A 13,933-nucleotide genomic window follows, 5' to 3' on the forward strand; every position below is an offset into this window, starting at 1 on the left:
CTGTGTTCGGACAACATGATAATCAACAGTGGGGTAATAATCAACTTGACTGTTGTTTATCTAGGAGGTACTCCCCACACAACAACTGTGGTGTGGATTAGGATCAGTGTTGAGTTGACTATTAGTTCACGCTGACTTGACTCACTCATCTCCCGCCCTCTCTCCCCACCCCAGTCCAAGTATCCCATTAGCCATTGCTGCCGAAAATCTATCCTGCCAGCTGGACTGGAGTGGCAACCACTGCTTTGACGACCCTTGCCTTGCAACTCTGTGGCTGACGAAATAACCAACAGTGGCCAAGGAAATAACCAATGGTGCCCTCCACACAACACGATAACTAACAGCATTTCAAATAGCCAACTATGCACAGCGTTGGTTATTTTGGCCTAATAACCAGCCATTAGTTAAAAAAATTCCTGCCATACAACACAATAACCCATGGTGGATTAAATAATCAACTGTCGACTATTTAAACCACCATTGGTTATCATGTTGTCCGAATTCAGTCAATATCTTCCTTACGTGCCCTTCAATCATTCCCATATTTGCTGCCATTGAAGTTTGGGAATAGGCAGTGCTTTGCTCCTTTTCCTAATAAATTTATTTTAGGATCAAGGGGAGCGACAGCAGCTACAAGGAAACAATGCTGATTTAACCTAACTAGGGAGGGATGTGCTTGGGCAGGGGCGGGGGGAGAGATGGGAATAAAGAGGAGAAATTGGGTTGTTTGAGTTGCTTGTGTGAATAGGCAAGTGTGGCATTGCTAATTTGAGTGGGACAGAAGGGAAGGGGAACATATGATGGAACTAAATTTTACTGGGGTGGTGGTGGTTGGTAAACTGTCAAGGAACCAGAAGGGATATCTTGTAGTAGGAAAAGGGGGGGAGGGAGAAAAGGTAGGTTAAGATAGGGGAGGGAGGGAGGAATGTTGCTTTTAATAAAAGCTGCTGTGAGTCTTTAGCATAGGGCAGGGTATAAACTGAATCAATATATAAAATTCATAATATATGAATAATATATAATATTGATTTTATATTTAGTTGCCTTAGTAGGAAATGTTTCTTTCTTGTGCGAGTTAGGGCACCTGATTTTTGCTGATCCTTCTACCCACTTAGATAATTGCTCCCAAAGCTAGGGAGAATAGAATGAGATACAATGGAGAGGAATGCAGTCGGTATGGGAATCGTCGAAAAGTGTCCCAACATGCACAAATAAAAGCACTTCCCACAAAGTCATCATCGGATGCAACCCAAAATTGGAAGTTTGCAGTACTTGCAAGATCACTGTTCGGAACACAATGGGTTGTATCCATGCAACACTTGCTCAACGTCACAGTTTCCCCCCACTGAAATAAAACTATATAACCTGTCTGCATTGATCCAATAGTGCAACTTGAAAGTGCAACTTAAAACTGCCACATCAAAAGTTTCAATACAACTTATAAAATTTCTTTCTTCCTTTCTTTTCAAACACAAAATTGGTTAAATGCTCTAAAATAGAAAACCATCACCACCTACTGGAGAGGACCATTTAAAAAAATTACCTTGTTCAAATGTTCTCGCTTTTACAAGGCATAACTAAAAAATCTCAAATATAGTTTATATAGAATCAGTAATTACTATCTGTCTAAATGTGGTATTGGAAAATAGACAGAAAATGCCTGAGTTTTCATTTTACTCTTTCCTCACTGTTATATATATATATATATGTTAACAAAAAAAATCTCAAATGATTTAGACAAAGGCTTTTAGCTCAACACATAATTGCAACAAAATTACAATAATTGTACCAATTAAAATAATCCTGAATGAACAGTTTGTCATCTTAATGTTCCAATGGTTTATAGAAGGATCTACTTAATTAGCTGAAATTGCTTTCCAGTGTTAGTATCAAATGTCATTTGTTAAAAGTTGAACGATTTAGAAAATAATTTAACAAAAGCAACTTTACCAAACACCAAGAACCAACACTTTCTTTTTCCAGCTGAATAAAGCAAGCAGATGTGTCATCAAATTGCTATAAAAATAAATGAGGCTTTTTATAGGAAAAAAATTAACTTTACTACTAGTGCTAAAGATTTCTTATTCTGATTTTTTTATGAACACAAATTTTAAAAATGTATGTCATTTATACTCCTTATTAGCACAACACTGTACATACATTTGGAAACCATAGTAACAAGCAGTGGGACAGAAATATATTCTGTTTCTGAAGAAAAATTGTATTTTTTAAGATTATTTATCCCAATCAAAGGCAGTTTAAGGAACAAAATGTACACTGAATATTGTCATTAGAACTGGTAAATATTTATTTAATTTTATACAAATATTTTTATTCTGACTTTCAGGGCATAGCCATCACAAGATAGTTACATAAAACCATAAAATAATAAAACAACTATTTTAAAATCAGTACTCAACCATTTTAAAACAGCAGCAGAAAAACTAGTACTTAGGTCAGAAAGATTCTAGGAAACTAGAGCATTCTTTGTAGAACTTAAATACTCCATTCGCAGAGCGAGAACTAAGGGCTGCACCAAATGTTCTTGTGCAAATACTTTTCATTGTGAGAGCAGTGCTTTCCAGGGAGTCTATCTTGCTCAGTCTGGTTCATTGCAGGTGAAGTGTAGACACCAGGAATAGTAACACTGCATAGCCTGATCCAGCTATATAATGCCAGCGAGGACAAACAAAGTTAAGAAGGCCTCCTGCTTCACTCTGAATATGAGTCCCACCACCTAAATGGTGCTGGCAAAAAGAATGTTTTCATATGGTTCTGAGCCTTTCCTGGTGAGAAAAAAAAATCACCAGGAAGTTGTCTGCTTTTCATTGGGGGCAAAAGCGAGGTTCACAAACAGCTCCTCCCCCAATTTCAGCACAGCCCCAGGAATATTATGATCAAATCCCAACTCAGACATGAAGCTGACCAGGTGATCTGAGGCCAGTCACCTTCCCACAAGCTTAACCTATACATTATAGAGGGGTTCAGGGGATAAAGATGAGATACAAGATGGGATAAAGGGAGTGAACCATGTATGTCTCCTCGTGCTTCTTGGAGGAAAAGTAAGATATAAATGTAGTAATTAAAGTAAAAATCAATTAAATTAAAACCATAGTTGTTTCCAGTGTTCAAAACCTATATTATTTTAATGTCCGTTAGAGGTAGATGCATGAATATCTATGTTTAACTCTTCTATAACAAAAGCAAAGAAGCCCAGCAAAACAGAATAGACTCTACAATTCAATGAACTTGGCTAGCGTTTCACTTCTGAACCATAAACCATGGTCTGCTGCATGTCAGCACTGGTACTGGGAGTTGTAAGAGCAGTCTCTCTCTAGCAATTGTATCAGTTCTAATCATTTATAACCTGCAAGCCATAAAAGAATCTAATTCTTTTTAGACAGTGCAAATAATATTTCCGTATCTAAAAGTTTCAATGCTGTAATTGAAACAAACAATACACAACTAATCAAGCATGAAGACTAATATAAATTCACGTTTAACATTACAGTACTGGCATGGCAGACCTCTTCACCAAAACAATCAATTGTTAGTGCCATCTACTGGCAGAACAAAGATAGTTACTAAAGGTAGACCTAGGTTGCCTCCTGACCTACTCAGTTACTGGAGGAGAGTAAGTTTCATTGAACTCAGTGCAACTTGCTTCTGAATAGATATGTATAGCATGGCGCTGCTAATGTACTCCAGCTAAGCTGGTCTCAGCAATGCAAGTTAATACTATTACATTATAAGGACAAGGACTGTCATATCACAATCTGGAGACCTTGTCCTTCACAGTTCTGTAGCTGTCCTCTAAGTCTCCCTGTTAGCTCATCTCTCAGTCTTATTGCCAACTCTCTTCTTACACCCGGTGGAGCAAGAAGACAGAAATCTCAGCTACAGTCTCGTCTGCAGCTGCAGAATTGTTAGAAAAAGCAGCAGACTCTCTCCAGGGGATGACCAACCAATCCTAAAAAGAATCAGAAGGAGCTACTGATTAATTGGTACAATCCTACCAATCACTAGTTTAAGCCTATTCAAATGCTGAATAAGTAAAACAGGAAGGAATTACTGGACAGACAGCAACTCCTGAACAATTATTCTAAATGGGATAGATATAAGAACATATCCCATCAGTCTCACCTTTTGAACCTGTTAAATTTTAATCCCAGGAACACATCAGGAGACTTTTCCAGCTAGGGAAATCATCTATAGGTATCACAAGATTATACAGAAATTACGGTCTGCCCAAGAAATCAGTATCTTCAAATAAGACATGCTGTAACATGCCAGTCTTTCAGCCTTTGCTAGGAGAGAAAAAGCCCCCCAAAAGGAAACCCCAATGAAAATGCCAAAAATGGCACAGGTGGAGGGGGTGGAACTAAGGATGTGCTTTATTATAAACTGAAATCCAACGCGTTTTGGACCCTAAGGGTCCTTCCTCACAGAGAAATTGTAATATATATATATATATATATATATATATATATATATATTTACAAAGTCACATGGTCATCATTGTTATTCACAATAGTTTTACCAGTGTACACAAACATGTTAAAATTATAAATGGTTACTAAGTAAAGGACATATAAAAAAGATATTACTTCTATTCCGTACCCACTGTCTCCTACATTTTGCTGACACCAAGGAAAGACGCCGGGTATTTGAATACACAGTAAATAATTGGAAACAGCTGCTTTTCAAAGCAGTACTGGAAGATCAAGAGACTCATTTAAGGCCGAAGGGAGTATTTAACCTGAGAATCCACCTTGCTTCCCCCTCTAAAAGAATCCTGTCAGTCTTTTTCTTAACTATTTCTATTGCCCAAAATGAGAGATCTCCTATCTTATGAGATTTATCTTCCCAGTGTTGTACTAATGGAGCGCCCAAAATTTCATGTTTAATGTTGCATATAATATGTTCTCCTATTCTGATCTTAACATCCCTTATTGTTTTTCCTATATGTAATTTCTTACAGGGACAAAGTATGCTATGTACAACAAATTTAGTGTTACATGTTGTGAAGTTCTTCAGTGTATATTCTTTCCCATCTAACGGATTCACAAAATGTTTTAATTTCAAGCAATGTTCACAACATTTGCAGTGACCACAAGGGAAATGTCCAATAAGAGGTCCTAGTCCTGGTAAGAAACATTGTCTGTCATAGTAGTTCATTTATTAGCCATATAAGGTTCTTCTTTACACCCCACTATATCTTTCACTAGATATCAATCTTTATTTATGGAGTGTCTTAAGGATGTGCTGATGTTATGGAAGGGTATGCTACATACTATTCTGTTGTTGAATCTCTTTTGTTTAGATTACAATAGGAAGCTTCTATTGGTATTATCCACCCTCCTTCTACTTCTCTGTATCATTTCTTCTGAGTAGCCCCCCTGTAGGCATGCATGTTGCAAATTCTCAGATTCTTTCTTATAATCTGAGGTTAAATACTGTCACTCCTTTTGGCCTTAATGAGTCTCTTGATCTTGCAGTACTGCTTTGAAAAACAGCTGTTTCCAATTACTTACTGTGTATTTAAATACCAGGAGTCTTTTCCTGTAGTTAACAAAGCATAGGAGACCGTGGGTACAAAACAGAAGTAATATCTTGCGTTTATCGTGTAAGTATGTTTATTTTCATATATGTGATAAGATGGAAATAGTTTTCTATACTTTGTGCCTCTGATTACCATTTTTATATGTTCTTTACTTAGCAACCATTTATAACTTTAACACATTTAGGTACACTGGTAAAACTATTGTGATTAACAATGTCAACCATGTGACTTTGTAAGTGTGTGTGTGTCCTCTTAGATTACCCATCCTTACTACCAACCCTTCTCCTGTGGCTTTTTCAGCATTTGACAGGAAAGGCCCAAGCTAAATGTGATTCTATGTGTCATTAGGAAGCCAGTCAGTTTTGCTCTGTTTAAATTAATAGCAGATACCGGGCAGTTTTCATTGTGGGTCACAGCATGCAGGGAGGAGAGTTTAACCCTATCTTCCTCAACAATGGCTGAACTAACATCCCTCACACAACACACCAGCTGATATTCCAGGGTTGCATTTAAGGAATAGCCTGAGAGCCATAGGCAACCAGGAATTCCATGCAAGCAAGCGAATGGACTGGTGAAGGAGAGACAGAGCGCTCTGCCCCTCCTCAGAACCCGGCAGAGGAACGGGGCTGCTGCAGGACGGAAGGTGCTCTTTGTCTTCCTTTGGCAACCTCTAGTATTAATCTTTTTTTAAAAAAAAAATTATTATTTTTTATTATTATTATTATGGCGTACTAATACTTTTTGTGAGCTTCTTTAGAAGGCTTAAATAGCTGCAGAATAAAAATTCAAATTGGGAGAGAGAGCTTTTTTCCCCGGAGACCAACAGCAGCAGGGGGGTGGGGGTGGATAAATTTCATCTGTTTTACCAGAGACAGGCACCCTTTTTTTCTGTCAAGGGCCACAGTCGCTAGTGGGTAATCTGTCCCCCATGTGAAGTTTCAGTTGCATATGCTTGTAGAGAGTTCCAGTTCCACTGGGGCACAGAAGACTGCAGACAAGATGTCATAGACAACAACTCCGAAAGGCTCACATATTCAGACGTCAAACTGAACAATGCCTTACCATCAGTGTAATTATACCCCCCATGCTGTTAACAAGTCACAGGACTTCATCACTTAGTATAATTAACAAGAACCACTCCAGTTCCAGTAATCAAAGATAGTTATAGCTACCACACATGCACATTTTACTGCTTATTTTGCAAAAGTTTGAAGTACTTGCCCTGATACAGCAAAGCATTTAGACATATGCTCATCTTTAAGTAGCCTAACCTCAAAATAATTACTCACATGTATTGTGGAGGGTGTTGGTGACGAAATCAAAGACTGTGGAAGCAGACTTTGGCTCTCGTAACGGACCTTTCCTTTTTCTCCTTCCCACTGCAGTCTGTGCTCTTGCTCCCTCCAGAGCAGATTTTGAGGATGTGTGGAGGAAGGGGTGTAGGGAAAGGGGGGAGTCACCCCCTCTGTCCGTCAGCGGGGAGTTACTTAGATACCACCAATGAATTTCAGATTGTATCACATAATGCATTTGTCATTAAACACTGACTTTTGAGTATCACCAACAAATGCTTCCCACCTACCTTTCATATATTGTTTTTAAAGTTAACTGATCTGGAACACCTTCTGTTTCTTCCAAATATAATATGAGCCAAGATGTCCTGTACGGCCACTGCTCTGTCAAGTTGATCCAGCTAGCCAGCCTGTCCCAGTTGAACGTGATCTGATTAGCTCTCAATAAACGTCCTATAAAATATGAAAGGCTGTTTAGGTTACTTTCAAAATCCACAGTCCAGCAGTATCCAACCGTGCCCTTGCACATGCAGCCAGCCTCACTGATTCCGGACCTCCTCTGACCTGCTTGTTTCGGGTCTTATCCTTGTGAAAGCACTCTGTTGCCATTCCATGAATGGTAGAGACTGGCTGGATGTCATCTAGAATTAAGGCTAGCCATGCAGGCAAGCCTTATTTTCTGCCCCAGATCTCAAATGATTTCTAAATGGCAACTTGCACCTCTGAAGACGATAGCAAGCCAGCATGTAAAGGAGGATTATTGAAGTGGCACTGGATTATTAAAAGGAGCATTGTTTCAGAATCCCCTCCCCCTTCGTGCCCCCTCCCAAAACCTGTTGATCTCAAATGGAGGTGCATTTGTGGAGGTATTGTGGCCTAGGTATGTGCTGTGTGTTGTAGGCAGGGGTGATGCACGCCTCAATCCAATATGCTATGGTGGTCCTAGAGACCTTTTTGCCCATGAAAGGACACAAATATGGAATCAGTGAAGCGGAAATCCTTGGTCAGGCATATGAAGATCTTCAACGCTCTGTGACTGTCTAAATTGTGCTATAGTTTCTCAAAGGAATGAGAAGTATTTGGGCAGAAAATAGAAAGAATCATTTCCTGAGAGCCATGAAATACAGAATGTATTTAGAGTCAGAGGATCATGGTGTGGTTGCTGAAAAAGCAGAGGTGATCTCGCACCAAGAGGGCCCCCAGTTCTAAAACCCTCCTGGCTCAGGTAATGGCCAGTAGGAAGGCCACATTAAGGGACACCATGCTTAGGGGCTCAAAGGGAGGTTAAGTGATGTTGAATTTGCAGAAAAAACTGGGAGATGAGTGCTCATTTGCCTGGATCGATGTGTTGCCAGTTGAGGTAGGTAGTCTTCTGTCATATTCAGGTGCTACTTGGTTAACTCGTAACAGATTTACTCATCACCATACATTAGGTCAGGTTGATCTCCACCTGTGACCTAGCTTCTCGGAGAGAGTTCTTGTCCCTATATGTGTTTTTGGTGTATATTTTGCATACTAACCACTTCACTAGTAGACTCCTGTTTTTTGCTTGGCGACTGGCAGAACTGGGTGCAGAGCTGAAGGAAGCAACCCTCTTAAAAAACACAATAATGTGATCCCTGCCTACTTTTAGACACCTCTGTCACATGATACCAGAATGGACCTTCACAGTGAGTATCTAACGCCCTAGTTTTGTTAATTCCTTTATTCTCCCTGTAGCCCCCCAATTCCACCTCCCACATTGCTCTTGAAGGTTTGGGAACCTTCCAAAACAGGTTTTGAGGACACAGGAGGAGGGGGGAATCTGAAAAAATGCTCCTTTTAATAATCCAGTTAAAAAAGACTTGGAAGGAAGAAAAATAAAGAGGAAGGTATCTACAATAGTCCAGGAAGTTTAAGGAGTGAAAGCTCAAGGAGAGGTAACTGTCCTGGGCAAAGGTGGGGAAGGAACTGGGGGTGGAGCTGAAGGAATACATACTGTAAAATCACAATCATATGACCCTTACATTTCTGGGTGGTTGCAATGAGATAACCCACTTTTTTGGATGCATCCTCATCATACAGAAAATCACCTCCCTCCTTCTCCAATGGGAGACTCCACTGGATTTAATCCCATTCCGCAAATGGAAGGAGAATTCCATTTGAGGAAAGGCAAGTCTGAATCCAACCATCTATGTGTGGTGTTGGTTTCAGTTTATTTTCTATGGTAGTACAACAGGAAGTTTTTCAAAACAAATTAAAAATTTGTGATCCTTCTGTTCTTTTCAGCCAACTCCATTACATGAAGGAAAGTATGGAGATTTTAACTGAACAAAGAAGCCATTATGCCACAGAGAAATCCCTACCCATAAACACGAATACACTTTATACCACACATAATGCTGAATACATAGGACATCCTATGTATTCTAGTGTTATGCATAGTATAAAATGCTTTCAGGTGACATGCTGGACACTACCCAAGTATTATCTGAATAATTTGACTTATCACCTGCTATTTCGCAGTTCTATGGCTCGGCCTGGAAAGTTAAGAATGAGGCACGTCTGAAGTGAATGAGGTAAACAATTGCTTCCCTTTTTCTTTCCAAGATCGTTGTAAATCTTCTAAAAGCACCTAGTGAATTACAATACCTGGATGGCACTCCTCATACAGCATGAAGACTGTGAATATTAAATGCCTGCCTTTGATAAACGAAGTATGATAAGCAAACTTTGTGCTTTTTATATTGTATTTTGTATTTGTGTTTTTAAATTGTTGGTTGTTTTTATGCTCTTCGTGGTTTTAATTTTTGTGAACCGCCCAGAGAGCTTCGGCTATTGGGCAGTACAAAATGTAATAAACAAACAAACAAACACACCTGTCACAGAAACAATATTGAGAAGTCGCCTCATAGTCTGTGGACTAATATCACTGAACCAATCTTCCGTAACCAGTAGCTTGGTTAGATCAAAAGACATTTGACGTGTAATGGTACGCTGCATTTGTCTTCTTCGGTAAGTATCCTAGTAATAAAAACAAAAACATATTAGAAAAAAATGATTATTTTCATTGATATGGTCTGCTAAAAGGAAAGATATTTTATTGATGCACTCAGGAGAAGCAGACTAAACGGCTTTAAAAATGTAATTAATTAATTAGTTAATTAATTAAAATTCTGTTTAAGAATTACCTTTTCTCACCAGGAGAAAATATCATTTCTTGCAATAAGTTTTATTTCAGTAGCACTTTTAAAAGATAGCATTCTTGTCCTCTACAATATACTCAGCAGCTTAGAGGATGCCCCTATATTTCTTTTTTTTACCATGGTGTCCTATTTATTATATTTGTTTTCTTTTAACATTTTTATTGTAAGCCACTTTCTAAGGGTTTGCCTTAAAGAAGGTAGAGTAGAAATATATTAAAAGATAAATATGGATGGACTCAGCACCCTGGCACCACTTTCCAGCGGTAATTTGCATAAGAACGGGGGGGGGGCATTTTTTACTACCAGGAAGCTGACGCTATCAACACAATCACAATAGTCAGACACCACTTCCTACATAGATGCCAAGTCTTCAGTTTAGAGGATTTGATAATATTCTAATCGGGTCTAAGGAAGCCAACTAAGTACCTGACCTAAATGCCCATTTGCTAGAATATCTCCTAAGACATTTCCACGAATTAGCTAAACTCTGAAAGGTTTCAAACTGGCCATTTCTTACTCGTCTGTTGAGAGCTGTTTTGCTTCCAAGCTTTGCCACATCTCCCAGGCTATTCTGTGAAACTCTTCGATCAACTTCTTCATGGAATCCTAAGAGAATTTTTTCATATTAAGATGTGTTTTCTTTTACCTCACAACCAATAATTTCTACTTTTAAGCAGTAATATATAAACAGTAGTAGTATATAAATAATCTTGCAAATATTTATTTCATCTAATGCTAACAAAAATGGTATTAGATGACTGCTTATTTATAACTCTGCTACTATACCTGAACTATCCGAGTATGGAACATCTCCGTTTGTGGTTGCAGATACCATCATCCTTTTAGCGCTACTGAGTCCACGACTGTTAAGGAAGACAGGTAAGTGGACTATATTTCTCATGTAATCATGTCCATTTATATTTGAGTCCCGTAGTACACTGTTCAGATTCTGATTAATTGCCTTTATAATGATGTGTGGGTCACTAGCAAAAATGGCAATAAATGGGCCCTTTGAAAATAGGACTCGAACCTGTGAAAAGAAAAATCAATTACAGCATTAGAAATTATAAAGATACCACCACAAGTAGCTCAGTGCGCAAAGATTGTGGCACCCCTCGACAGAAAGTGGGGAGCCACTGGACCTGCCTATGGAATACACTCAGGTCTGCACTCCTGCCTGCCACTTCTGTGATGTGCTGCTTCCTGCCCCCAGTTCAGTAAACTAGAGGCAAAATGAAGAAGGCGGCTTTGGAGCTGTTTATACAGCATACTAACCCACACCCACTGAGTGTGGGTTATTTTAAAATGTGGGTTGTTTGTTGAACAATGGGTTAGCGTGTTGACTGAACACAGCACGCTTTCTGCAGGGTAGATTACCGTGTTGTCTGAATGCAGCCAAGATGGCTTGTTAAACACCCTGAACAGCCCCACAACACAAGCCACAGGTTCTCAAGGTGGGTTGTTCAAGAAAATAAGCCACACTGCATTGTTAACAAGCCACCCTGGCTGCATTCAGGCAACAAGGTAACCCATGGTTCAACCAGCAGCCCACAGCTCAAAACAACCCACACTCAACCACTGTGTGTGTGTGGTGTGTAAGGGACCATCTAAAATGGCTTGGGAGCTGCTGCAGGGAGTTGGAACTGGCAGAAGTCAAGAGGAGGAGCTCCTTGTACAAGTACCTTCCACTCAAGCAAGGGGATCTCTGGAGCCACTGCCTTTTTCAGTTAGGTCGAAAAAGACCAAACAATAAAGCAATATGCCACCTTTCAACTGCAGGATTTGCTTGGCCAATTTATATGTATTTCAGCCAAACAATTCATTTAAACTCAAGGTAATCATGACCAATAGATTGCAATTCTGTGAACTTGGGAGTAAGACACTTGAAATCAGTGGGACATTTCCAAGGAAGCGTGGATAAGTTTGGGCTACAAGTCCCATTGAAAGCAATGAAATTTAAATAGTGGGATGAATTTGTTTCATTCCTGTCAATAGGATTTAGTCACAGCTAACTTTATCTAGATTGGAGCTAAATTTCTCTTTATAAAATAAATATAATCTCCATAGACTTTACTGATTTCAATATATTTAAAAGGTAAAATAGTAAAAATTGTGTTACGTACTGTGTCAAGCATCTGTAAAACTTTGTCCTGTTCACATGCATCCAATCCATCAATAATTACCACAAGCCTGGTTTGATTCTGAGTAAAGCTATCAATGGTTTTCGCCATCTTTGCCATCAGTTCCACTTCACATTTAAGAACCTATCAAGATTAAAATAATTTTAAAGTTATTATGTTATTACCACAACATGTTGATAACGGAAAACATTTTTCCAACATAAGACTCACTTAAATGACATAAATTTCACTATTTGGCACACTCCTGTGCAATTGTAACTAAAAAAATGTATTCTTTAGATTTAGTAGGGATCAAATATGTATTTACCATAGAACAAGAGAGAAATGTTCAATAATATAACTGATGAACGCTTTATTCTTATGATTAATTGCTCCTTAGTTACAACAAACACCACCCAGTTCCCAATTGCCATATTTTTCTTGTGACACGATATTAACGCTTACTTTCATAAACCCTTCACTCTTCAGCTTGTGTAGCTTTGAAGCAGCACTATGAAGCCGTTTTCTCTGTGAATTCAAGACCGAGTCCATCACACGCCACCACGTGCGGCAGTTCAAGAGGAAGCCCAAACCCACAACACAGAGAAATGATATCAGAATAGCATTGACGGTCATGTTTTCAGGATTCACTTTAAAATAAGCTATAAGAGTGATCCCAGCAACAACGCAGCTCAGAAGGAAGAGGAAGATGACAAAGGATGGGAGACAACAAGTTTTCTTCCATTTCTTTTTACCTAGGAAACAAACCAGCAACTGGTAAGGGCATTTCTAAATTCAGCAGGACACTCAAGTGCAACTACCAAATTAAATAGTCTGCTACTTTAAAAATTAGATGAAATTGGAATTTCAACAGCATAGACCAGGACAACTAAAGAAAAATAAGACAACTATACTTGAAAAATACTAATTAATGTGATGCCTGATCATTTTCACATATGGATTTGGAAGGAGTTAGCAGGTCATATTTTACAAATCCAAGTTGTTATATGCAAATCCACATGGGAAATAGTTGTAAGTTAAGACTGAAAGAGAAAGTGTAGTGCTTTTCTTTTCAGACAGACAGATCCAGAGAAACACAGTTAGCTTGGAACCAACACAATATGTAAGCACCTCCTAGAAAATGGAATGATCACCTGTTTAGTAGATCAACGACAATGCAGCTGAGTTAATATCGCAATGCTAGCAAATCCTAAATCCCATCCTCCTAAGAAAGCTCCTAAGGACTCATCTACACCAAGCAGGATATTCCCCTATGAAAGCAGTATGAAAGTGGCAGGAGTCACACTACTGCTTTTTAGCAGTATTGAAATGCACTGATAACTGTTGGGGCCCATGACACATACCATATACCACTTTCATAATGTCATATCCTGCTTGGCGTAGATGTGTCATGGGCCCCAACAGCTGTCAGTGCACTTCAGTATCACTCTGAAGCAGTAGTGTGGCTCCTGCCTTTTATATACTGCTTTCATAGTGGAATATCCTGCTTGGTATAGATGAGTCCTAAGAAACTCTAGGACATATTTCTCTATACATTTTCCAAAGTAACAGAAGTCATCAGGTACAGAAAATAGTTTCTACACTTATAAATCCACATGTACAACAGATTATGAAGAGGACCAATGGGTTCATATAATTATGCAAAAGCTTTGTTTGTCTTCTTTTAATGCAACTCTCTATCTATTTTAAGCAGAAGACCATAATAAAAATGTTACAGTTTTGCAGTTTACCTTTCTACCTTGAGCAGAAATA

The 13,933-nt window shown here is 38.8% G+C and overlaps 1 protein-coding gene across 2 annotated transcripts in view; it reads right to left on the bottom strand.

The window, feature by feature from the left end:
• KIDINS220 (kinase D interacting substrate 220) overlaps positions 1-13,933 on the bottom strand; it is a 64,369-nt gene that overhangs the window by 23,791 nt on the left and 26,645 nt on the right. For both annotated transcript variants that reach the window (XM_063125141.1, XM_063125142.1), the window contains exons 17-22: positions 12,626-12,915; positions 12,164-12,304; positions 10,827-11,070; positions 10,558-10,646; positions 9,714-9,858; positions 7,146-7,308 (exon numbers count right to left, since the gene is read on the bottom strand). In XM_063125141.1, coding sequence (XP_062981211.1) covers positions 7,146-7,308; positions 9,714-9,858; positions 10,558-10,646; positions 10,827-11,070; positions 12,164-12,304; positions 12,626-12,915 — 1,072 coding nt within the window. The remainder of the gene's footprint in view (positions 1-7,145; positions 7,309-9,713; positions 9,859-10,557; positions 10,647-10,826; positions 11,071-12,163; positions 12,305-12,625; positions 12,916-13,933) is intronic.

This window comes from Elgaria multicarinata, chromosome 4 (assembly GCF_023053635.1).
Source record: "Elgaria multicarinata webbii isolate HBS135686 ecotype San Diego chromosome 4, rElgMul1.1.pri, whole genome shotgun sequence".
In the NCBI taxonomy this organism is placed as follows: domain Eukaryota; kingdom Metazoa; phylum Chordata; class Lepidosauria; order Squamata; family Anguidae; genus Elgaria; species Elgaria multicarinata.